The sequence below is a fragment of the Plasmodium vinckei genome (genome assembly GCF_900681995.1).
Source record: "Plasmodium vinckei vinckei genome assembly, chromosome: PVVCY_10".
Lineage (NCBI taxonomy): Eukaryota > Apicomplexa > Aconoidasida > Haemosporida > Plasmodiidae > Plasmodium > Plasmodium vinckei.
Window position 1 is genome coordinate 278,712 of NC_051302.1, and position 23,700 is coordinate 302,411.

At 24.4% G+C, this 23,700-nt stretch overlaps 8 protein-coding genes across 8 annotated transcripts; 6 read left to right on the plus strand and 2 right to left on the minus strand.

Annotated features, from left to right (window-relative positions):
* Nucleotides 1–309: 309 nt before the first annotated feature.
* PVVCY_1000660 (E3 ubiquitin-protein ligase, putative) lies at nt 310–3,051 on the plus strand (the record flags this gene model as incomplete). The annotated part of the gene is made up of 1 exon (XM_008625518.1): nt 310–3,051. One exon carries the CDS (start codon nt 310–312, stop codon nt 3,049–3,051), a length of 2,742 nt encoding a protein of 913 aa, XP_008623740.1.
* A 1,341-nt stretch (nt 3,052–4,392) lies between these two features.
* Nucleotides 4,393–8,142, plus strand: PVVCY_1000670 (RAP protein, putative; the record flags this gene model as incomplete). Its single annotated transcript, XM_008625519.1, has 3 exons — nt 4,393–7,655; nt 7,794–7,853; nt 8,055–8,142. The coding sequence occupies 3 exons, from the start codon at nt 4,393–4,395 to the stop codon at nt 8,140–8,142; spliced, it is 3,411 nt and encodes a 1,136-aa protein (XP_008623741.1).
* A 1,189-nt stretch (nt 8,143–9,331) lies between these two features.
* PVVCY_1000680 (ribosomal protein S8e, putative) lies at nt 9,332–10,111 on the plus strand (the record flags this gene model as incomplete). Its single annotated transcript, XM_008625520.1, has 1 exon — nt 9,332–10,111. The coding sequence occupies one exon, from the start codon at nt 9,332–9,334 to the stop codon at nt 10,109–10,111; it is 780 nt and encodes a 259-aa protein (XP_008623742.1).
* A 1,184-nt stretch (nt 10,112–11,295) lies between these two features.
* Nucleotides 11,296–14,340, plus strand: PVVCY_1000690 (cytoskeleton associated protein, putative; the record flags this gene model as incomplete). Its single annotated transcript, XM_037634409.1, has 3 exons — nt 11,296–13,453; nt 13,829–14,031; nt 14,242–14,340. The coding sequence occupies 3 exons, from the start codon at nt 11,296–11,298 to the stop codon at nt 14,338–14,340; spliced, it is 2,460 nt and encodes an 819-aa protein (XP_037490508.1).
* A 922-nt stretch (nt 14,341–15,262) lies between these two features.
* PVVCY_1000700 (conserved Plasmodium protein, unknown function) lies at nt 15,263–15,571 on the plus strand (the record flags this gene model as incomplete). The annotated part of the gene is made up of 1 exon (XM_037634410.1): nt 15,263–15,571. The coding sequence occupies one exon, from the start codon at nt 15,263–15,265 to the stop codon at nt 15,569–15,571; it is 309 nt and encodes a 102-aa protein (XP_037490509.1).
* Nucleotides 15,572–15,969: 398 nt separating this feature from the next.
* On the minus strand, nt 15,970–16,179 carry PVVCY_1000710 (DNA-directed RNA polymerases I, II, and III subunit RPABC5, putative; the record flags this gene model as incomplete). The annotated part of the gene is made up of 1 exon (XM_037634411.1): nt 15,970–16,179. One exon carries the CDS (start codon nt 16,177–16,179, stop codon nt 15,970–15,972), a length of 210 nt encoding a protein of 69 aa, XP_037490510.1.
* Nucleotides 16,180–17,108: 929 nt separating this feature from the next.
* PVVCY_1000720 (conserved Plasmodium protein, unknown function) lies at nt 17,109–20,200 on the minus strand (the record flags this gene model as incomplete). The annotated part of the gene is made up of 2 exons (XM_037634412.1): nt 17,109–17,900; nt 18,053–20,200. 2 exons carry the CDS (start codon nt 20,198–20,200, stop codon nt 17,109–17,111), a joined length of 2,940 nt encoding a protein of 979 aa, XP_037490511.1.
* Nucleotides 20,201–21,141: 941 nt separating this feature from the next.
* On the plus strand, nt 21,142–22,453 carry PVVCY_1000730 (EKC/KEOPS complex subunit BUD32, putative; the record flags this gene model as incomplete). Its single annotated transcript, XM_037634413.1, has 5 exons — nt 21,142–21,177; nt 21,413–21,898; nt 22,079–22,147; nt 22,241–22,313; nt 22,416–22,453. The coding sequence occupies 5 exons, from the start codon at nt 21,142–21,144 to the stop codon at nt 22,451–22,453; spliced, it is 702 nt and encodes a 233-aa protein (XP_037490512.1).
* Nucleotides 22,454–23,700: the final 1,247 nt, after the last annotated feature.

A 23,700-nucleotide genomic window follows, 5' to 3' on the forward strand; every position in this document is an offset into this window, starting at 1 on the left:
GGGGATAAGGGAAGCGGTTTAATGGCCCAAGCATATGATATGCAATATGAATACAAATGAACAAAAAAATAATAAAAAACTATGGAAAGCAACTGTAATAAATAATATATTTATAAATAGCACAAACTATTTTTTTGAATTTTCAAAATATATATATTATATATATATGTTTTGTTTGTATGTTATAAAAATAATATAATAATAATATTTCAGTACGTTTTGGAAAAAACCTGTAATGTAAACACATTTAAATATATAAAGGGTACTTTTTTTTTCCTAAAAAATATATTATAAAATTTATTAAAAGTTATGGATAATAATAGGGAAGTGAAAAAAAAAAGTTTTTTGAAAAACTGGAATATTAGTTATTTGTCAAATAATTTCAACAATTTTATTAAAAGTAACATTCATAACAAAAGCGAAAATAATAGCGGTATTAAAATTGGCATTAGTAATGGCACTGCCGATAATACTAGCAAGAATGACTATAATTTAATGGATAATAACATACACATAACTGACATTAGAGAAATGAGTGATATAAACATAAATAATATAAAAAATATTCGCCCTGATTATTATGGGAAAGGATATTCTACTTCTGAAATTGGAAATAACAATACATGCATTAATAATCATAAATATAATAACTACAACACCAACAGTAATGATATTCAAATAAATTTTATTCATACTAATGATAAGGAAAAAACACATATGAATTTTTCTGGCACATACAATAAAATCAATTTTCAAAATCTTCATCAAACTAGTATACCATTTAATGCGGAAACTAATGCAGAAAATAACAAAACCAGCTTTATCGATATGAATTCCATAAAGGAGAATAGCAATAGCTATAATAAATGCATATATAGAAATTTACATAATTGTAATAATAATAATTCCGATACAATGAATACACAATATAATATAGACTATAATAAATGCACATTTGATGATAAAAATAATATTAAAATTGAAAACATAAAAAATCATAATAATTCCAATACTGAAAATACTAATAACAATGATCAATCTAGAAATAAATATGATATAAACAATGAATATTGTATGAATAAAAATCGATTTATTAATGAGAATAGTAGCGAATACAAAGATAATTTAATGAATTTAAATAACCAAGGAAACGAAAATAATAATACTTCTAATAATAGTGATCAAATATCCTTTAAAAATAATCGATCATGTTCCGTTTCTTCTATGGTATCTTCCAACTCTTCAATTCCTTCATCTGTTTACTCTGGTCAATCGCCTAATTATTCTCAAACCAATAGAATTAATCAGAAGAAGCATAAAATATCGAGAAATACTGGTTCAAATGATAATAATGTTAATAAAAGGAGTAGCAGCATATCTCATACTATAAATAATAATAGCAATGGCCATACTTATTATGCCTATGAAAATTCGCACCTTGATTGGAATAGCAGCGAAAATAATAATCCTCTCTCAGAGGAACAAACTAATGAAAATGGACAAAAAGAAAATTATAATATTTATCGATCAGAATTAAATAAAAATATATCAGCCTATACATCCAATGATCGGAATACCCAAACTTGTTCTACTAATAACTGTATAACTACTAATCCGAGTACAAATACAAGTTCTGAAACACGACCACATTCTTCTGAATGTATCTTAAATGATAACCCTAATAGCGGTTATGGGGGTCATGATGGTAATAGAAGGAATTGCAAGAACGGTCAATACAGCATAAACTACAATTTTGTAAATACTAATACAGAAAATAAAAGGACTTCCATTTTTAGCAACGATAATAATAACAGTAATAACAACAATAAAGATGATAGTGAAATTTTTACCGATACCCAAAGAGGCTTAAACCAATATTCCCAAGACACCGACCCAAAATATTCTCGATTTAGTAATAATGCATATAGTGAGAATTATACTAACCAGATGAGAATGAGCAACGATGGACAGGGAAATAATGGCCAAGAGAGCGGGGGAAACGATAGATATAATAGGCGTGATAGATATGAGAAACGTGGAGGGAGGAGCTATGACAATAATGGGCAAGGGAATGGAGGAGATAGCGATGGCGGAAGTGGAGATAATAATGGACAAGGAAATCGCGAAGGAGATAGCGAAGGGGATAGTGATGATGGCGCTAGCCGAAAGAAAAGTAAAAATCGTCGCAAAGAAAGTAGCATGGATGATGAAGTTGAAAGAAAAAATAATAATTCACTAAATTTAGATATGTTAAACCCCGAAGAAAGAAAAAGAGAAGCCGAAAAATATAAAGTATTAGGAAACCAAAGTTATAAATTAGGCTATATTGAATCCGCAATAGATTATTATACAAAAGCTATACAATATGATAATACAAATCATGTTTATTTTACTAATCGAGCATTATGTTATAAAAAACAAAAATTATGGAAATTAGCAAATATAGATGCAAGGCAAGCATTAAATTTAGAAGAAGAATCCGTAAAGGCTCATTATATACTTGGATTAACTTTATTACATCTAAATAGTTTAGAAGAAGGATTAAAAAAATTAACAAAAGCAAAAACATTATCTAGCTATTTAAAAGATTCTAACGAAAGTGAAATCAATAGATATATTTTACAAGCAAAAAAATTAATATATCTGCGTGATGAACAAACTAAACAATTAAAATATGCAGAATTGCAATCATTTTTTATTGAAAAAATTAATTTATTAAACCAAATGGGGTACATAACTAATGAAGAAAAATTTTTAAGAACAGAACAAACAGAAGATCTATTTAAAGAAGTATTAGGAACTTTCCAAAAAAAGCAAATTCCAGATTATTTATGTTGTAAAATATCTATGTGCTTAATGAATGAACCTGTTATTACTCCAAGTGGTGTGACATATGATAAAATTTTTTTGTATGAACATGTAAAACACAATGGCTCATTTGATCCAGTAAGTAGAGAGCAGTTTTCTATTCGAGAAGTTATACCTAATTATGCCATTAAAGAGGCAACTGATAATTTTTTGAAGACAAACCCATGGGCCTTTGAAGAATAAGAGTGCTGACCATGATTCTCTCGATCGTTTGCGACCTGGGCCTGTGCATTATCGTTCTTTTAGCCCGTTTTTTTTCATTATTTTTTTTGCTTTATCCAAATTCGTTTTGATAAATATACATTACCGTTGGTACACCATGCGATAATTATGTATGATCAAAGAAAACATATGCACAAGCAAGCACGTATATATATGTACTATTCTCTTGATTATACATGTGCCAAAGCTACATATATATATGGCTAGCTTGCATATATCATAACGCTTATAAGCATCTGAAGTTTCCTGAGCATTAGGCATATTTTTTTTTTATTTTTCATTCATAGTTTTCCCCTATATTCCTATTATGCTTTCATTGCTTTATTGGCATCGCAGTGTTACTTCGTGTATATTTTTATATTTCAATTTATAGCACTTTATTTATTTTATTATTTATATTTATTATCACATGTTTATTATTATGTTATTTGTTCGCATTTCTCCATCATTTTGTAGTTTTTAAAACAACTGAAATTCAAATGTGGCATTTGTTTTTTAAAAATGTGCATATGCGTATATATGTCTATGGCTGTTTGCGCATTTTGATATTTTCTCACCTATGCCCGCATTATTCATAAGTTCCTTATTTATTTTAAATAATTTTTTAAAGTTTTAAAAGCAAACAAATTTAAAAATTTTAAACTATAAATACATAATATTTACTATTAAAAATATATAATATTTATTTAAAAGGCTACATTTTACAGTAACCCTCCTTTACACATAACCCCCAATATCCGGTGTTTCTCGTTCATTTCGTGTATCCTTACATTTCCTTTATTTCTTTATATTTCCTTTTTTAAACCCGTTTTATGCAACCTCTCTTGGAAATTTTTATTTATTATTATATTTTTTTTAACTATTACAAAAAGTGATGGAAAAAAAAAATAAATAATGCTAATAATAAAAATAAACCAAACAAAGCGACATTATAAGTGAGATCACAATTTGTGATAAAAAAAAGAGAACGCAAAAAAAAAAAATAGTATGAATGAATAAATAGCCTAATGAAATCAAAGAGAAATAGTAATTGCTTCAAAATATAAGCATAGAAAAGTACAAAAAAATGAATAAAAATTTCCTTAATAAAATTAAAAAGTGAATTATATTCATATACACAATTCTCTAAAATAATAAGTAAGGAAACTATATATTCATAAGCGCAAGTATGCAGGTACACGTATGAATATATTTATGTACCATTTCAGGCTGTAAACCATTCGAATTCTTTATTTTATTCACATTCATTGTGTATATATTGTACCTTCCTTACCTTCACTTAAAATGTGAATATAAAATATAATGTTTTTTTTCGTTAATACATATTTATTGGTATCTTATTTAATATATGCCATAGCTATTATACTTTTATTTACACAACATGGCGATGCAAATATTGTGCCTAAAATACTCTCCAAAAATGATTACCCGAGATATATTTATTCAACAATAAATAAGCCAACCTATCAGCTAAATGTAAAACATATAACAAATAAAAGTTTAAATTTGGCAAGTAGAACTCAAAAAAGAAGGTTGGGTATTTCCTATTACTATATTGGGGATAACAATGAAGGACCAGGCACCTTTGTTCGGGCATTTAATAAAAATCATCAGTTTGTAAAACCGAAGAATGGATCAGGTTTTATCGGTTATTCCCTGTTTAGAGAAAAGGGGGAGGATTTATGGAGAAAACAACTAAAAAAAACGCATTCTATATTTATAAAAAAAACAAACAAGGATATAGTTGATAAAAATATTGATGATATGATTAACGAAAACGATGATGTAAATGACGAAATTGACGAGAATGGTGATAGCGAGGTATCTGAAGACAATTTGAGTCCCCCATCCCATGATAACAATTTCAAGATGAATGATGGTGGTACGATAAAACCACAAGAAACCAACTATGATTTAATAAATGATTATATATTGCTAAAAAAAAATAGTAAAACTATAAAAGAATTAATAAAAGAAGGTATATGGGTATGTCCTAAAGAGAATATTAAAATGATTAGGAAACGAACTGATAAAAAAATAAATTGGAATTATATTTTAAAAAAAAATAACGAATTATTAAAAAATAACGTTGATAAGATTTATGATGATATATATGATAAACAAAATGTTGATGATATATTTTTTGCTTTTGATACGTATCCTTTTAGTTATTTAAATGTTACCATGAGTGTATTTTCTTTGTATAAAATTGCTAAAAATTATCTGAACGAAAAAAGACAAAAAGTTGATAATATGGATGGGACAAAATACAATTTTTATAATTTGCAAACAAAAAATAGCGATACAAATGATAATATAAATAATTATGGAAAACAGTTAACGAACAATTTCTTAACCATGGATAACCAACATAACGACATTGATGATGATGGAAGTATTTTGAAAATAAAAAATGAAAGAAAAAGATTATATAGTATCACAAGAAATAGAAATTTTATGAGAATTATTGGATCTATCAATAAACATTTAAAAATAATTTATAAAATATTTTCAACTAATAATAAATTATCAACTTATGAAAAAAACAAAAACATATATGCATATATACCATATATAAATATTAAGGATATAATTATAATTCTAAAATCATTTTCTATATTAAAATATGATCATGCAAATATATATAAATATATTTATTTTTATATTATTTTTTTTATTGATAAGTTTGATATCTACAATTTATGTGAGGCTGTGCATATGTGTATTATCAAAAATGTCTACATTAAGCCACTTTTCCAAAACTTTTCAAAATATTTACTGCAATACTTTGAAAAGGATAGTCAACCCGAAATGCAAGCCAATCAGCTAGTTACACAAGCATATCCTCATCAAGAAAGAGAAGCTGTTATATCATCACATATACAAACGGATAATAGTAATATAGATAATACGACAGATGATTCCAATAATAACGAAGAGAAACAAATAGTAAAAGATAGTACATCGTCGAATGAAGTAGAAATGGTGAATGCTTTAACGCGAAATGAAGAAGATGAGGTTCAATCATTATATGATGAAATTAACGTAGAAGATGTTTATAAAAATATGCTTGACATTTTAAAAAAGAACGGGAAAAAAAAAGAGGATAAAAAATTAAATAAAGATGATAAAAATTGCTCCGATATGTTCGAGGTTTTTAATGGAAAAAATTTTACTTATTCTATTTATCATTCTGGGAATTATTCAAATTTAAATAGCCCTACTAATGATGCATCAAAAGATGAAAAAACAAAAAAATTTGAAGACCTAAAAATGTTCAGTCCTCAAGATAAAAGAAGTGATAAAATGAATATTTTACAAAATGGAAAATTTGATGAAAGTGTTTCAAACCCAGAAGAAGACGGAACATCAGTAATTCAGAACGCTACTAATGATAATAGCAATTATTGCAGCGCTCGCTCTATAAACTTTTATGTCTATTGCTTATATACATTGTCCAAGTTCCCCTATACAAATATCAAACTTTTAAAAATCATTACTTCTAAATTGCCAAAAATTGTTGAACAATTAACTATAGAAGAGTTAATTATATCGTTTTATAGCTTAGCAAATTTAGAATTCAATTGTTTTAAATTACTGAATCATTTGTATGTATTAATATTTAAAAAATTACCATCTTTAGATTATAGAAATACGGGGCTTATACTAAAATTAATAAAAGCATTATATACGGTTAACAATTTAGTTAATGTAAAAGAAGACGTAAATATAAATTTTAATCAAACACCTGAAGAAATTTCGCAAATGAAAAAAGATGTAATCACGAGTAAAAACAATACCAGTATCAATATTCCCTCAGTGAAATTTCTCATGATTTATTTCGTATCAAAACTTATTCTTAAAAATATAAATAATTTTTCACCAATCGAATTAGTAGATGTTGTTCGATATTTATCATCAATGGACTATATTGACAAAGAACTTTTTAATTTTGTTTATAATTTATCTTTTTTTAAAAATTTAAACACCGAGACATTAAATTATTACAAAAATAACATATATTTCAACCAATCATATTATGCTTATACAAAAGATAACAGCATAAATACACCTATCGAAATTATGATTTGCAAGTTGTATCAATCTTATCTTGCATATCGCGGATTATATGCTGCCGATACTAATAATAATGATAATAATACTACTCAAAATATAACACTTAGAAATGACAAAGATATTAAAGACATTCTCGAAAAAAATGATCAAATAAATACGTTTGTGTTTAATAAAAATGTTTTAGAATTATTTAAAAATACGTATTTAAATAATATGAAAATATCATCATACAGTACATCTTCGTTACATTATGAAATAGCCGATATTATAAAAAAAGATTTTAAAATACCATGTCATGTTGAATATCAAACTGAAAATGGATTATTCATAGATATTGCTATACTATATGAAGACCTTAAAAAAGTGAAAAATAATATTCCTTTTTTTAAAAACATTGCTATTGAAATAAATGGCCCTTTCCACTACAAAACAAAATCATTAACTACGGATTATCCATTACTTAATACGAAAACCATTTTAAAAAGAAAGTAAGAACAAAAAAATACAACCATTAAAAAAGCATAACTTAGTGCAATATTTATATGACTGTTTTGGGGCCCTTATTAAATAATCATATTTCTTATAAATGGAAACAATAAATTTATTTATTATTTTATATTTCTTAGATTACTAAATAATGAAGGATGGCATGTTATTTCTTTTCCCTTTTGGGAAGTTAAACCATGGTAAGGATAATTCATATTTTGCTAACTTATAGACAAGCTTCATTTTATGCAGATGAGCTTTGTGATATAGTATATGAATTCCCTTTCAATATATGGATGTATGATGTTAATAATTCAATTCATTATATTTATATAAAACGAAGGTAGTAATGATAAAAATACATTTATCACGGAATTATGTTCATTCTTATCTATTTATAGGTTTACCAAAACACGAAAGGAAAATTACATTTTAAAGATGCTTCCTGAGGGATTGAAATCATTCTTTAATGAAATTAAAAGTTCATAAAAAATATATTGAAACCTTTACAAATTTTTATAATTTTCTATATTTTTATACTTTTTTTTTAATACTTCATTTACTTGTTTTTTTTTTAAGTTTACGTGATAGTCTACATAAGTATAAAATTTTTACTTGTTGGTCTCTTTTTTTATTTCATATTTTAATTAAAGAGTTTATGCAAATAAATGTATACTATCATATTTGTTTTTTTGCCTTTTCACAATTATTTTCAATTTACCACTCATCTCCTTTTTTTGTTCATTTTGGTATAACAAATAAAAAAAGTGCGAGTCTTTTATATATGATATATCTTTTTTAATTTTTTTCAAAAAACTTCATATGACTAAAAAAATTTCACATAAATGTATATTATATTTATTTAGTCAAGAATTTTCCTTAACATTTTCAATCATGTATTTAAATATTGTATATTTTTTTTCATTCTCCAAGTAGCATATTATTTTCTTATTATGATAAGGAAAAAAAATGAGGGCGTAGCCTATAATATTTTTTCAAATCAAAAAAATAATATTAATATGCATACTACTAATATGCATATAGCATATGACGGAGAACTATGTAAAAAAATTTTTTTTTGAAAGCATAACATGAAATTAATAAGAATATATACAATAATATAGAAATAGGCAAAAAATATAGAGAAAAAAAGAGTAATAAAATTATCTCATAATTAAACAACTAGATTAATATATACGCGAATATAAGATGATTTTTTTTTTAATATTTTAAAAAATTTTCAAATAAAAATTGGCCTCAATTTTGCTACAGAATTTTTCAAGTATATTAGGCTTAATTTTTTTTTTATACAAAATTGTAGATTATTTTTGTTTTAATTTTTATTCATTATTATTTATATTTTTTTGGTATTTTTAACCGTAATTGAGATATATAAATATTATTTTTTTCCAAATAATAAGGGGAAATATATGAAATCATAAAGGAAAATTTGCTATAAAAGGAAAAAATAGTGGAAGGGACAAAAACTAAGATATAATACCCTAATTATGATATCAAAATAAATGAATAATTGTTTTAAGAAGGCGTGATTTTTTTGCTTGATAACATATTTTTTATTGAACGAGGACTGCGGGACTATATGAATTCGCTATAGTTTATTATATAATAGCATATAAAAAATATTAATAATTTTATATCTTTTGCATATACGAACAAAATGCCGCAGAACGATTATATCGAGCTTCACAGGAAAAGGTATGGGTATCGATTTGATTATTTTGAGAAAACACGAAAAAAGGAAGCAAGAAAAGTTCATAAAGAATCGTTAAAAGCTAAAAAACTAAGAGGAATAAAAGCAAAAATATACAATAAGAAGAAATATACCGAAAAAGTAAATCTTAAGAAAACAATAAAATCACATGAACTTAAGGATGCAAAGAGCTCTCAAAAAATACATGACGAAAATGGATTACCTGCATATTTATTAGAAAGAAATCAAACACAACGTACTAAAGTTTTAACAAATTTACTTAAACAAAAAAGAAAAAGTAAAGCAGGAAAATGGGAACTTCCTGTACCTAAAATTCAAGCATTAAACGAAGGTGAAATGCTAAGAGTTGTAAAATCAGGTAAAAGAAGAAGAAAAACATGGAAAAGATTAATAGATAAAGTATCATTTGTTGGCAATGATTTTACAAGAAAAAACCCAAAATTCGAAAGATATATTAGACCTAGTAGTTTAAGATTTAAAAAAGCAAATGTATATCACAGCGAATTAAAAACAACACTTTCTTTGGATATATTAAGTGTTAAGGTTAATCCTCAATCAAACTTATATACAAATTTAGGAATTATAACAAAGGGAACAATAATAGAAGTTAATGTAAGTGATTTAGGCCTTGTTACCCAATCAGGGAAAGTTATATGGGCAAAATTTGCGCAAGTAACAAATAATCCAGAGCTTGATGGATGCATTAACGCTACATTACTTGTTTAAATATATACTATTTTTATATGTAAGCACAAAAATATATACTATACATGTATATATTTGTGCATGCGCAGAATTTGGGACACCTATAATTGTACTTATATATAAATAGATTTAATTACCCACATTTTTTTATTTTCTTTTACCCCTACACGTGTACATGATTAATTAAATGTTTTTAGCCTCTTGCAAATTTGTGTATACGTGTTTCTTTTTTTATTTTTTTATATATTTATCAAAATTTCCATAATTCATAATATAATAATTAATTACATGTGTATCTATACGTATATGTATAATATACACATAATTCATGGAACAGTTTCTATTTTTTTTAATTTTTTCATTCATTAATTATACAATAATATTAATTAAACACATATAATTTTTAAAACTTATTATTTGAATAGCTATGTGAATTTTTTTCACATTATTATATGCGTATATAGCTAAAAAATCTTTTTTTAAATGAAACGTGCTTGTAGTAATTACCTCGGAATGGGAAATAAATAAACAGAAATATAATTAAAAAAAAGAAAAAAAAACATTATTATTATTGTCACATATAAATAGTTATAGGAAACATTTTCTTAATTTTATATCTTTTACTCTAAAGGATATATATAAGTTTTATTTTATTTTTAGAAATCTCAAATGTCCCCCAAAATATATTTGAATTCTGCATGCGAAAATTTATTTTTCAGATATGTAGATAGTTATCTCTCGAGTATAACTTCCCTCTTTAGTAAACATCTACATAACATGCTTCACCAAATATATGTATACAAACATATATACGCATGGTATGTATATTACCTCATTCTACTGTTAACCCTAACACCAATAGTGCCTTTATTTTCTAAATAAAAAGCATGACTTATAATGGTGTGACAAAGTCACCGTTTTTCTCATTAATATGTGTCATCATCGAATAATATACACACACATATATATATGTTAGAATGTGCGAGAGGATGCAAATTTTTATTTATATAGTCCTACACTACCATATTCATTAGTCATTTTAGTCCAAAACTAATTTTCCAATCATTATTCTGGGGACAATATAAAAAAAAACACAGTTACAAAACATCTATTCTATGCCATATTAAACAAATATATAATATCTATATATAATTTTTTTTATTATCACACATACACGTTACATATCTTATCGTTAATTTAAAAACATGGAAAACATATTTAACAATCCAAAAAATCTAAAGATTGGATCAAGAATTTTTAGCTGTAATTTTAGAGCCTCAGAAAAAAAAAGTAGCGAAAATGATGAAAACAAAGATACTAAAAATAAAATTCCCAATGAAAATGGAGCAAACAATTCAAATATAAATGAAGACAACACTGATGATGAAAATGCCGATAAAAATTTAAAAATGTATTTATTTAATGAAAATATAAAAGTAAAAATTGGTACAATTAGATTTATTGGACAGTTAAAAAATCACCCTAATAAGCACCAAACATATTATGGCATTGAATGGGATAATGAATATGATGGTAAAAATACAGGATGTTTTGATAATGAATTTTATTTTTTCCCTTTGCATTTTATTAAAAAAAATAATCCAAATATATATTATAAATATAATAAGGATAAACATTTAATACCTAGAAATGTAGATGATTTAAAAATGTATGTAAAAAGTTTTTTATGCGAAAATACTAACAATACAGTAAAACCATGCTCTTTTCTGTCTCTTAATAATATACACGTTGGAATCACATTTATACAAGCTTTAAATTTTAGATATAATTATTTTCCAGATTTAGATTTATCTATAGAAGATTATCAAACAAAAAAAGTAAAAAAAGTTATATTTTCAGGGGAAGAAAAAGTTTGTAATTATTTTAAAAATTTTGAAAATTTAAATAATATTACGTTAAATAAATGTTTAATATATACAACAGGTTTTATAAATAATTTATATTTTCATAATCTAGAAAGTTTGTCTTTATCTAATAATCTTTTTTGTCAATGGATAGATATATTTAAAATAATTAAAATCGCAAACAAATTATCTTATCTTAATTTGTCACAAAATGTATTTACAAAATTGACATTAGAAACCTTACTATTGTCTAGTTTATATGATAATACCGAAATAAATAATGGTGATACGAAAACTGAGATCATTCATGGTGATAATAATGATACTAAGACTATGGCTGATACAAAAGGCATAAACTTATATCACAACAATTCTGATCTTATTTATTTTGACAACATAAAAGAACTTTGTCTTGACAATACATTAATAGATTGGGATGATGTATTAATTTTATCATTTGTTTTTCCAAATTTGGAAATTCTTAGTTTAAAAAATAATTATATAAGAAATATCAAAATTAAAAATTTACGTATTAAAAAAAATTCAATAATATATAAATATATTACTAATGATAAATATGTTAGCATGTTTTATCCAGAGTTAGTAAACTCAGAAACAAATTGTTCTTGTGATTATTTTACAGTCTCCAATAATGTGTCTAATATTAATACGCATTATAGTGAACTACCAATGGATAAAATTAATAGGTCAAGTGATGACCCCAGCCAAAATTTAAACAATTGTATCGAAAAATCAATGAGAACTGCGTGCTGTGAAAATATTAATAAAACTAACGATACTACAAAAAATAATTCATATGATATAAATTTTAGTAATGACAATAACAGCAGTAGTAGTAGCGATGAAGAAGAGGGATGTGAGCATATTAAAGTTGATTTATTAAAAAATTTACGAAAAATTGTTCTAAATGGTAATTATTTATATAGTTATGAAGAATTATTTTATTTCATATATGTAATAAAGCACATCGAATCTATATACTTAAATAATAATAAATTTAGTGACAATAGTAATTTAATAAACATAGCCTATAATATATGCACACAAAAGGAAAAAAAAAATTCTCAAGATATAAGTGTAAATAATGAAAATCCTCAAAGTATAGACCAATCAGCATTCGATGTTATAAATAAAAATTTTAGTCATATCAAAGAATTTTTGTTTGATAATAATGAAATAAATAATTATGAAACATTTAGAGATTTATTTTATGTATTATATAATTTAGAAATATTAAAATTGCAAAATTACAAATTTATGGAAAAAAAAAAAAACTTAAGATATATATTAATATCTATTATGCCTAATTTAAAAGTTTTAAATTATAGTTGCATAAATAAAAATGAGAGAATAAATTCAGAACGCTTTTTTATATCTTTGTACCAAAGGGATCCAATTGCAAAGATTTTTAATGAACCTGTTTTAAACAAAAAGCATAGCGATAGACTGGAAAAAATGCATTACAAGGCAACCGAAGGTAGGAAACCACATACATAGAAGTTTTTATTTCATAAATAAATCTAGCAATAATACCACACAAAAACATTATTTTTGAGGACAATCTTTGTCCAAAAATTATCTCATGAAGTAGACATAAATTTTCTTGTGTTAAATATTTGTTTTATCACTTACGTAAAAATTAATGAGATAATTTATAGTGGATTATTACTAATATTGATTATATTGTGCATTATGTGTCATAGATCGAATGGAAAAAAGGAAAAATAAATGTCTCTTGATTATTATTTTTGAATACATATATTTCTTAGAATCCTCTGTGTTTGGACTAAATCATTTTACAATGATTCTTCCTTTTTATATCACTATTCATTTGTTTTTACTTTTTTTTCAGACCAAGGAACTAACGAAAGATCCAAGTCCATACAAGGAAACGTAATTAATATACAAATTATTCCAGAATTTATAAATTCTCAAAAGTTTAACATTATAAAAAAAAAAGTTAATAAAAACATGAGCATAAAGGACCTGAAATATTTGTGTTCAAGGCTATACTCAATTCCGATTACCAAAATAAAAATGTTCTACACTGATGAGGTAAGAATTATAGTCCCGTTTTGAGTTTGTAGTTAATGAATTGTTGAGTGAACAAAAACTGCATAAATATGTAAATCCATAAATATGCATAACCACTTGCATATATAATTGACTGTAATATCACTCACATAAACTCTATTATACTTCCTCAAATTACATATTGATTGACTTATTTTTATTATTTCACTTATTATTTTATATTTTTTGTAGAACAATCCGTTATGTATAGAAATCACCGATACAAATTCCAGTTTGTATACATACGGAATTGAAGATAATTCAAAAATAAAAATACAAACCGAGGATTAGAACTTTTTACCAAAATTAACTAAAAAACAATAATGATATAATAACAATAAAATGGAATGACTGATATTTATTGCTAATCTTTATGTATGTATTTTATAGGCATATAAATATTATAAACTATGTAGCATTTTTTATTTCCGATCAAATTGTTAATATAATTCTATTTGTCTATAAAGTTAAACTCACTATTATGCGCATATATATATTTACGGAATTTTTGTGCCGTTCTATTATGTGTATATGTATTTATATTGCACTTTCACTCCTAAATATGAACAAAAAATATTTTTTGTTTTATTTTTTTGATTTTGTTCACTTTTTATTTAGCATTTTGGAATTTATTTGGAGAATTATTTGCCACAATACATATGCATTTTTTTTGTCATTTGATTTTACATTATATAGCGTATGTGAACAAAAGGTATACATCATATTTGGATACCATTTACATGCTTTGCATTTTTTTCATAATTTTTTCACTATAATGGCATTTAAAATAAAATTTCTTTATTTTCCAATACCGCAAAAAAACTAGCGTGAAAGAAAAATAGATTGGTAAACATTTTACCTATTTAAGTTCTTTTTATTTTTATAAAATACACTAATTCGTTAATTTAAATGTAAAGGATTATCCAGTTGAGAATATTTGGGCATTTAACAAAAACATATAGCACGAAAACGTTTGGCATTCATACCCATGATATATATATATATATATATATATACGTATAATATATACATATGCATGGCATATATAGCATATTCAATACAATATATAAAAAAATTATTTCCTTATATAAGGCAGTATATCGAAGAGATAAATTTTCATATATTCAAGTATATTAATAACGTTAAAAAAATATATATAGACATACATATACCACAGCATTGGTAACTTTATGCATGTAACGAAAAAATTAAAATGGCTCATTTTTTTAAAGGCTCGATTTCATTACCAATGGAAGAAGATAAAGAAAAACAAAATATTGAGAATGAAGAACAAATTAAAATATTATTTCACTTACCCAATGGCGATATCGAAACTGTATATGAAAACCTTAGTATTGAAGTGGGTTATCTAAAACTCAAGTTATCTAAAAGCTTACAAAGGCCCTATGACAAATTTAATTTATTATATAACAATAATATTATGATTGATCCATTATCCATAATTGATATAATTAAAGCAAAAAGAGAATCTATCGATATATACGTTAATTTTATAGAATAAATTAAAGAATATATTGATGCATATGGATTCTTCCATATATATACATTAATTGTATTTTTCACATCAAATTTTGTATATTCCCATTGTTTTTACTGGAGGGTTAAAAGACGTCAGCATTAAAATTCTTCCTCAATATAAACCCACATTTTTACGAACCTACTAAAATAGGTTGTTATAGTAACTGGAGTTGCTTGGAATATTAAATTTTGTGATTTTTTCAGTCCAGAATGATATAATATATGTTTTCATTTCTTTTCCTTAATTCATTCATTTGCCAAATCATCCACTATTTATTTTATTTATTATTATTTTTCCGATAATAATTTTCATGGTATGATTTTACTAATTTATTTTGCTTTCGCACACTTCAAATTCCAATTCTCTATATATAAAGTAATTTATAACTTTCTCTCATAAATATTATAACATAACAATTTATCCATCATGTCTGCGTGAGTTAACATCATTCTTCTACAACAATATCTTGATAAATTTAATTCGTCTAAAGCATCACATTTCGATATTCCTTCATCTAATTTTTTTTCATATAAGCTCCAAAGATTTCCAATTAATTTTCCACAAGTAAAGCAGCGAACTGGTATTATCATTTTTTTTCACGATACTTTAATTAAAAAGGTAAAAAAAATATCAAGATATACAAATTTTAAATCATAAAAAATTAAAGAATATAATTAGTTTTATTTAAATAAACGCTGGAATCGGAAAAATCTTGAAAGCGTTATTTTATTTCCTATATTTATGTAATAAATATATTTATATCGAAAATCTTTTTAATTTTGCAATACCAAATAATTTATATAATTTAGCGATTGATTCAATAGTATATTATATTTACAATTTTTTTGTATTAATTCATTTCTATTTGCATATATACAGTTTATTTTTGAAAATTTTGTCAATTTTTTTCATGCGCTAAAACGGCAAAAAATTTTATCGTTTCGTATATAAACAAACATACGCTATAGGCATAAAAATTAATAAATGATGTATATATGCATAGTTTCAATGACATATATATATAAAAACAAATGATGCATGAAAATTTTTTATAATGTTTTAAAAAAAGCACATAAAAAATATATAAAAATAAATAAAATTGTATATTATATAATATACATATGTAATTAATTTTAAATTGATCGAACAAACGAACATTTTGAATCTGTGGCATGAATAATATAGATTTCGAATAGGTTTACTTTTTCAAAAGGGAGGAAAATATAAATGAGTGTGAACTAGTAAAAAAATCACCAAAAAAAACAATGTTAGCCACACAAGATTGCATCTATATATATATGAACAGCACATGGGAATGCCTACATACATATCAAATTATGTATTTAATATATATATAATTGTAGACATAGCTATCCATAATATCTTTAAATATATCCCTCCTTTATATATATAAAAGAAAAAAGGACTTATAAAAATTACTATATATGGAATATTTTTTTCTGTAGTAAAAAATAAGAAAACTATATCTCTTTGGTTCTTTCGATTTCTTAATTTAATCTTATAAGTTATACGCTACACAGTTCATATATTTTTCCACTTTTCTAAGAGCATGATAAAAATTATGGATACATTTATGTTGTTTCATTTCTACAATTTGGTTAATGCTTTCTGTAGCCTTATAAATGTTGTCCGAAAATGTATATATATCATTATTCGATATGAATTGGTCTGAATAATTAAAAATTGTTGAAGCATAGGTTATAGGTTTGGACATAATTTTGTAACTCGAATTCGAAGCTAAATCAATTATGTATGTATTTCTTTTATCATTGCTAGCTTCTGTGGTTGCCCCTTCTCTTCCTTCTCCATTTTTAGGATTTTTAATAAGTGCTATTTTATTTTTTTTGTGATACATATGTATATTATTCCAATCGTCATTTTCAATTTTATTAATATCTATAACGGGCCTAATAAAGTTGGCTTTTTTTATTCCCTCCATAATATTACTAAAATTTAGTATTGGGTTATATTTTAAGATTTTGTCAATATTAATTAAATTTTTGTTTACAATACTTGCTAAATATGTATAATCTTCCTTTTCAACATTTGTACTTATTATCATATTCTTTTTCTTTTCTTCTAAAAATACTACGAACATTTCTTCGTCTAAATTTTTAGCTCTTTTTTTATAATTGTAAAAAGCTTCATATTCTTTATGTAAATCATTTATATATTTTACAATATCTTTTAATGGATCATCACTTCCTATTTTGTTGTAACCCGATGTGCATCCCTTCTCTTGAATATATCCCTTCAGAAGTTTGTAGATGCTTTCAAAGTTCCCCAAGTCCTGTTTTAGGTGACCCGAAAAAAGGGAAAATAAAAATGAAATATAAAAAAGATACATAAAACAAAAGTTCAAGTGCATAAATATAACTGCCTAATGCAATATTCAAATATATATCATATTCCACGAAAATAAAGTTAATTTATCTGCATTACCCCCAAAATATGGATATACAGATTCTCGTCCTTTTCAGATGAAATTATATTATCGTAAAAAAATTGGTTGTTGTTAATGTCATAAAAATCTGCATGATTATTATCAATATGTGTTTGTTTTCCATCTTCTTGCTCATCATTTTCCTGTTCATCTAAATTGTCAGAAAATATAGATTGTAACCATAACCAAAAAACAGCTCTTAAATGTTCCCAATAAAAAAAATCAGTTCCATATTTATAAACATTAACAATTTTATTATATAATTGAACATCGTTTAAAACTCTAAATTCGTTTATTGTTATTTTATCATTTAATAAATCATAGTTTATATTTTCGGGGTGGCCAAAAAATGAATTATATTCTTCTTCTTGCTCATAAGTAGAAGACGATTTTCCAATATTCATTGAATTTGGTTTTATTCTGTTTTTATCATTAACATTACTATTTGTATTTATTTCATCTCTCAAACTGTTTAGTTTCATTTCAATTTCATCCTTATCTCTTTCAGCATCTATAATGACAGTAAACAAGAGATTGTTTGTCAAGTCTACCTTCGTCTGATTATTAACATAGGTAGAATCTAACTTATTATTTTGGGAATACCCTAAACTATTTATGTTACTATTAAAATTTATCACAATGTTATGTCTTTCTGTATATGAATTTATGAGGGTATGAAATTTATGAAACAATATTAATCTGTTTTTATCATAATTTTGTAATTGATTTGTATTAAAACATATTTTATTTTGTATTTGTATTAATTTATTGCAATTATTATTTATATGTTTAAATAATTCCTTCATATATATACTACTGTTATCGTTATTAAAATATAAGCCATTATTTTCATCGTTATCATACACATTAATATTGCTATAATTAGTAAAAAAATCTTCTTGATATTTTGAATAGTCATATTCTGCATATTCAGCAATGGAAAGGTTACACTGTACCTCTTTTTTTGTATTATTTATGTTGATACACTCTTCATATTCGTTTATCTCTATTGTATTCCTTTTTGCATTCGATTCAGTATTTCTATTGTTCTCATAACTTTTGTTATTTCCTTGTATTCCTTTTTCTTCTTTTGATAGCTCACTAATATTATTATTTTCCTTTTCACCAGTGGCTAATTCATCACCATCATGTTTTTTTTTATCTTTTTTATCATCATAAACTGTGGTTCCCAAACGGGTCATTCTTTCATCATTATTGGTTTTGCTTGTTTTATTTCTTTTTTTTTCTTTTTTTAATTTTTCCAAAAAATTGTAAAAATGTTTATACCCAAATATTTCTAATTCATGTGGCTTGTTTGATAGCATAAGCATTGCTTCGTTTATCACATGGTAGAAATTGCATTCTTCGTCATCCTCAGAGTCATTATCATCATTATTTTTATTTTTTATATTTTGTTGTGTCTGTGCAGCTTTTCCTTTCATCTTGTTCAAGCCATGCATTCTGCTATTACTATTAGAATCCCCATCGCATACTTTTCGAAAGAATATCTCATAGAATGGTTGTTTCTTATCATAATGTTCAAACAAACAAAAACAATCAAACAAAAATCCAATACATAATAATAACTCCTTTGCCATTTGAAAATTACATTTCATCAATTGATATAACCTCGGGTATTCAAAATATTCTAGTAAAAGTACAACAATTGGTGATATTAAATAAAAATCGTCAAAATAATGCACATCTTCACCTAATTCTTCAAAAAAATAGTCTTCATCATCATAACCAATAACATTATTATCACAATTGTATGTAACAACACCACTAAGGTTATAATGAACATATTCGCCGCCTTGCCTCTTACTTAATACATCCCCATAATTACTTTCATTTATTTCTATTTCATCTTCATTTTGTTTATTATTTTTTATAAATAACTTTTCAACTTTTAAAATTTCTTTTTTTATATATTCATTATATGTAGATTTAAACTTTCTCTTAAAATCAAAAAAGTATAAAAGGCATAAATCATTTATTAAAAATGTGTATTTTATTATTACTTTTCTTCTTTCCACTCTTTTGTTATTTTTTCCTCTTCTTAATAATTCAGGGGTTATATATTCTATACCAAAATAATTTAAAACGTTGCAAACATGTTCTAAACTTTCCTTTATTGTGATGCTCATTTCGATATGGGGCAAGAGATGCAAAAAATCCGACGTTGAAAAAAAAAAACGTGCAATATTAAAACAAAAAAAATACGTTTTCTTTTTTACGATATTTAATTAAATAACAAAATATTATACTTGGAAGAATTTTTCTCTTTATTCCCCAATATATAAATACAAATTTTTATGAAAGAGAAAAAACGATTCACGTATTCGTGCCAATGTAAATATTATCGCTCCTTTAAAAAAAAAAAAATACAGCTTTGTTGCCACGTTTTATTAGATTAGAAAATTGAAGAACATAAATTTTCATAGAAATAATTGGTAATCGAACATCTAAACAAATAATTTAGCATCTAGTAATATGCATGTATGTATATACATATGTATTATTCATGCCGGATAAAGGAACAATCAATCAGCACATTAGACGTAATTTTTCGTTATTACTATTTATTCAAGTTTTTTTTTTCAATTTTCCCGTTTATATTATTCCCCAATTCGCTAATTTTCATACGAAAGTGATGGATAGGGGAAAATACCATTGCAATATATTTTACATATAAAAAAATATTTATATTCCCAAAACAACCTATAAGCTATTTTATCATTTTTTTAAAATAAAAATTTAATAATAAGAAAAAATATATAGTAATTTTTTTAATCCTGATATTTTATTTAAAGTAAGAAAAATGACAATTATCTTCCATTATTTTTGTATATGAGCAAGAAATCGTGTTTTCACGATGATTATATATACGGAGACAATAATGTGACATACTATTATGCGTAAATATATCAATGTAGTAATAATATAAATATATTTTAATTCTTTTCAATACATTTCCACATGCAGATATAGTTCAAACACACATAAATAAGGAATTCGTATAATGATAAAACTGTAAAAGAAAGACAATTTGAAGAAAAACATAAAATTATAATACATTCAGTGCACAATGAACTATACCTTGATATCGGCTGGATCCGATGCTGTAATATAAGAAATATATAATGAAAAATATAAAATGACAATAAAGAGGCATATAACAAATTATGCCCATATTATACATATATAAACTTATTCATAAGTGTCGTAGCAGAACATATTTTTTACATGAATAAATTACTCTATTTGCACATTTTGATCATTAACCAACTTGAACAGTGTACCTTTTTTAGATATATAGCTTAACTTTTTGTATATTTCTTCATGTTTGTTTTTTTTAGAAAATATATAAATGTGATTTCATTGGAAAGGAAGCAATTAAAAAAGTAATTTACAGAAAATATTATAGACACAAAAAGATTGATTCAAAAATACGAAAATTAAGAGTATCAAATGAAATAAAATTTACTAAAAAACTAGCCAGTTTAAATATTGATGTACCATATTTATATTTTGTTGATACAAAAGAAAAAAGCCTATATTTTGAATATGTCAATGGCTGTACAATAAATAATATATTAAAAAATATCAAACAATATCAACCGAGTATTCCTAAATTCATTGGTATTACATTAGCAAAAATACATAATGGAAATGTAATACATGGGGATTTTACTACATCAAATTTAATTTTAAGACATTCATATATTAATGAAAATGAAATTTTTAATAATTTAAATAATACCCCTTATGAATTGGCTGATATCGCGGAGGTAAAGCTTTGTGTTATCGATTTTGGTCTATCCTTTTTATCAGCTTCGGTTGAGGTAAGAAAAATAGAGAATAAAACTTGCAAATGAACAAATTATACTAAACCTTTTTAAAAAAACATAATTCCTTACAATAGAGAATTCCAGAAAAAATACTAAAGTTACAATATGTCTGCTCACACATATACATACATTGATGTTAGCCTTACATGCATTCATATAAATTAACTTTTGTAGGATAAGGCTGTGGATTTGTTTGTTCTCTTGAAAGCCATTAAAAGCTTCCATAGTGAATTTCCTAAATTGGTAAATTCTATATAAATTATTTATTTCATACACATTTATGTGAGCCTTTATATATGGTATACTCATTTATTTATTTCAATTTAATAAAAACAGGAAGAAGACATTTTATTGGGATATGAAACTCAATCAAACAATTTTGATTTAATCAGCAAAAAACTAGAAACAGGTTTGCTTATAAATTAAAAAGAATAAGTATAAATATAAAACATAATAGATATTTTTTTATATTGCATTAAATGTGGTTGTCCATTTGTTGTTTTTTTTTCAGTCAAACAAAGAGGGCGAAAAAGACCAATGGTGGGATAAATCTAGTGGTTATAAATAATTACAATACAAGAAATATTTTTAGGATGTTTTATATATGCATATACCTGGTGTTGTATGCAAAGAAATATGAACTATATTATCAAAAAAAGTAAAACTTTTCATCATTATGAGTGATGTTTTATTTTTATTTATTAATTTTTTGTCACATTGTAAAGACACATTTTTATATCATACAAAACTAATAAATATATATATGTTTTTTTTAACTTCCTTTAAACCTTTTTCATTAATTTGATTTTCTTTTAAATTGGTTTTACGTTATTTCATTTCATTGAAAGCAGCTTTAAATGTTTTGGAATATAATTCCAAATAATACCTTTACACACATAATTTGAAGAAATAATACATTATTATATAAGAAAACTATTACGTACATTTTTACATAATATCGCGGTTAAAAAATATCCTATAGTTTTTATATTAAAATGTGTGTTTTATTATTTCATTATTTTATTTTAATATTACAAATTTAAAGTAAAAAAACATATGTATGCCACATTTATTTATTGAGCTCCCCCCAGAATTAAGTACCTTAAATAACACACATTATATACATTCATAAATAATATATATTATAATACACATATATGTACTCTCTATGATGGATAAATAGCTACTTATATATTATAGCTAAAAAAAATTAACACCTAGTAAAAAATTTAAAAAAATAGTAAAGTGAATAAAGAACTTATATATTATATATAAATATATATTTATAGTCACCTATTCTATACATATAATGAATATGATTTATTAGCTATTCAAAGGCCACACCTTTCTATTAATTGATAATACATCATATTATGAACGAAATAGCACGTTGCTATAAATATATATGAATGAAAAATACGGCCGGAATTCATAAAAATGCCATATAGGGAAAACGCAATACCTTGCTGATTAAGCGCGCGTACATATCCTTCATATTTTGTAGTAAAAATAAATATTATCTTATAAAAAATATTATATTTTTTTATATGTATTTTTTTTTAATATACAAATAAAAATGAAGATTAATTGGCTTATTCCATATGTAATATATATTACAATTTAAGGTCCCTTATAAAACAGCATTTTTTTTAATTTGTAATGCACTAAAAAAAATATAACTCTCTTTTTTAAAGTACACTGGAAATTGGAAGGAATTTACATATGCATATTTTATTTGTATAAATGACGGGATCATTAGTAATATGCGTTATTAGCCATTTAATAATGAACATTTT